Source organism: Musa acuminata, chromosome BXJ1-2 (assembly GCF_036884655.1).
Source record: "Musa acuminata AAA Group cultivar baxijiao chromosome BXJ1-2, Cavendish_Baxijiao_AAA, whole genome shotgun sequence".
In the NCBI taxonomy this organism is placed as follows: Eukaryota; Viridiplantae; Streptophyta; class Magnoliopsida; order Zingiberales; family Musaceae; genus Musa; species Musa acuminata.
The window spans coordinates 16,318,154-16,319,106 of record NC_088328.1 but is presented as its reverse complement, the minus strand read 5'-3'; the positions used below and the strand labels follow the sequence as shown (position 1 = coordinate 16,319,106).

At 52.3% G+C, this 953-nt stretch overlaps 1 protein-coding gene across 1 annotated transcript; it reads left to right on the top strand.

Moving 5' to 3' along the window:
* LOC103973967 (cysteine proteinase inhibitor 1) lies at positions 1 to 953 on the top strand. Its single transcript, XM_009388672.3, has 2 exons — positions 1 to 390; positions 508 to 953. Exons 1-2 carry the CDS (start codon positions 55 to 57, stop codon positions 787 to 789), a joined length of 618 nt encoding a protein of 205 aa, XP_009386947.2. The 5' UTR covers positions 1 to 54; the 3' UTR covers positions 790 to 953.

Below are 953 nucleotides of genomic sequence, written 5' to 3'. Positions count from 1 at the left end.
CTTTCTTTGCCACTCACTCACCTACTCCAAGTGAGCCCATCAACCTACCTCACCATGAGTCGCCTTTTCGCTATGCTTCTCCTCCTCCTCGTCTCCTCCTCCGTCTCGACCTCTCATGCTCAGTTTCTGGGCGGCTGGCAGCCCATCCGGGACCTCAACGACCCCCATGTGCGTGAGATCGCCGTGTTCGCAGTCTCCCAGTATAACGTTCAGGAGAACAAGGGTCTCGAACTCTCTCAGGTGCTGGCCGGTCAGAAGCAGTTAGTGAACGGGATGAACTATAACCTCACGCTGAAGGTGAAGGATGGATTATCCACGGCTAAGTACGTGGCAGTTGTGTACGAGTCCTTGAAGGGCGAGAAGAAGCTCGAGTCCTTCGTGCTGATTCCGGTGAGTGGCCAATATTACATCGAACCGCCTTTCACCATTTCATCATCATCAACTTCTTCCTCCTGATCTATACTCTTCTCTTTTTTTGCTGCTCATGCTCCATCTCGCTTTGGATAGGAAAAATTCGGTGGTTGGACTCCGGTAGACGTTAACAACCCCCACGTCCATGATATCGCTGTATTCGCTGTCTCCGAGCACAACAAAGAGGCGAAGGAGCCTCTGACCTTGGAGAACGTGGTGCAAGCTCAGAGCCAGGTGGTGGCCGGGGTCAACTACAAACTGCTGCTGGTGGCCAAAAACGAGAAGGGCGCGTCCGCCGGATACGAGGCGATGGTGTGGGAGAAGGAATGGGAGAACTTCCGGAAGCTCACCTCCTTCAAGCGGCTACTCACGAACTAATTAATGCCTTATCCGTGTCCGTGTCGAATAAAGGAAGCTGAAAGCTTGATGTTGTGTCAGCAGTATTCGTACGTGTGTCGAATAAGTCATCGGCCTACAACGCTGAGAGGCGATGCGTTGTTCCTTTGCTGATGTGGTGACGAATAAAGCCTGTGTTATCACAA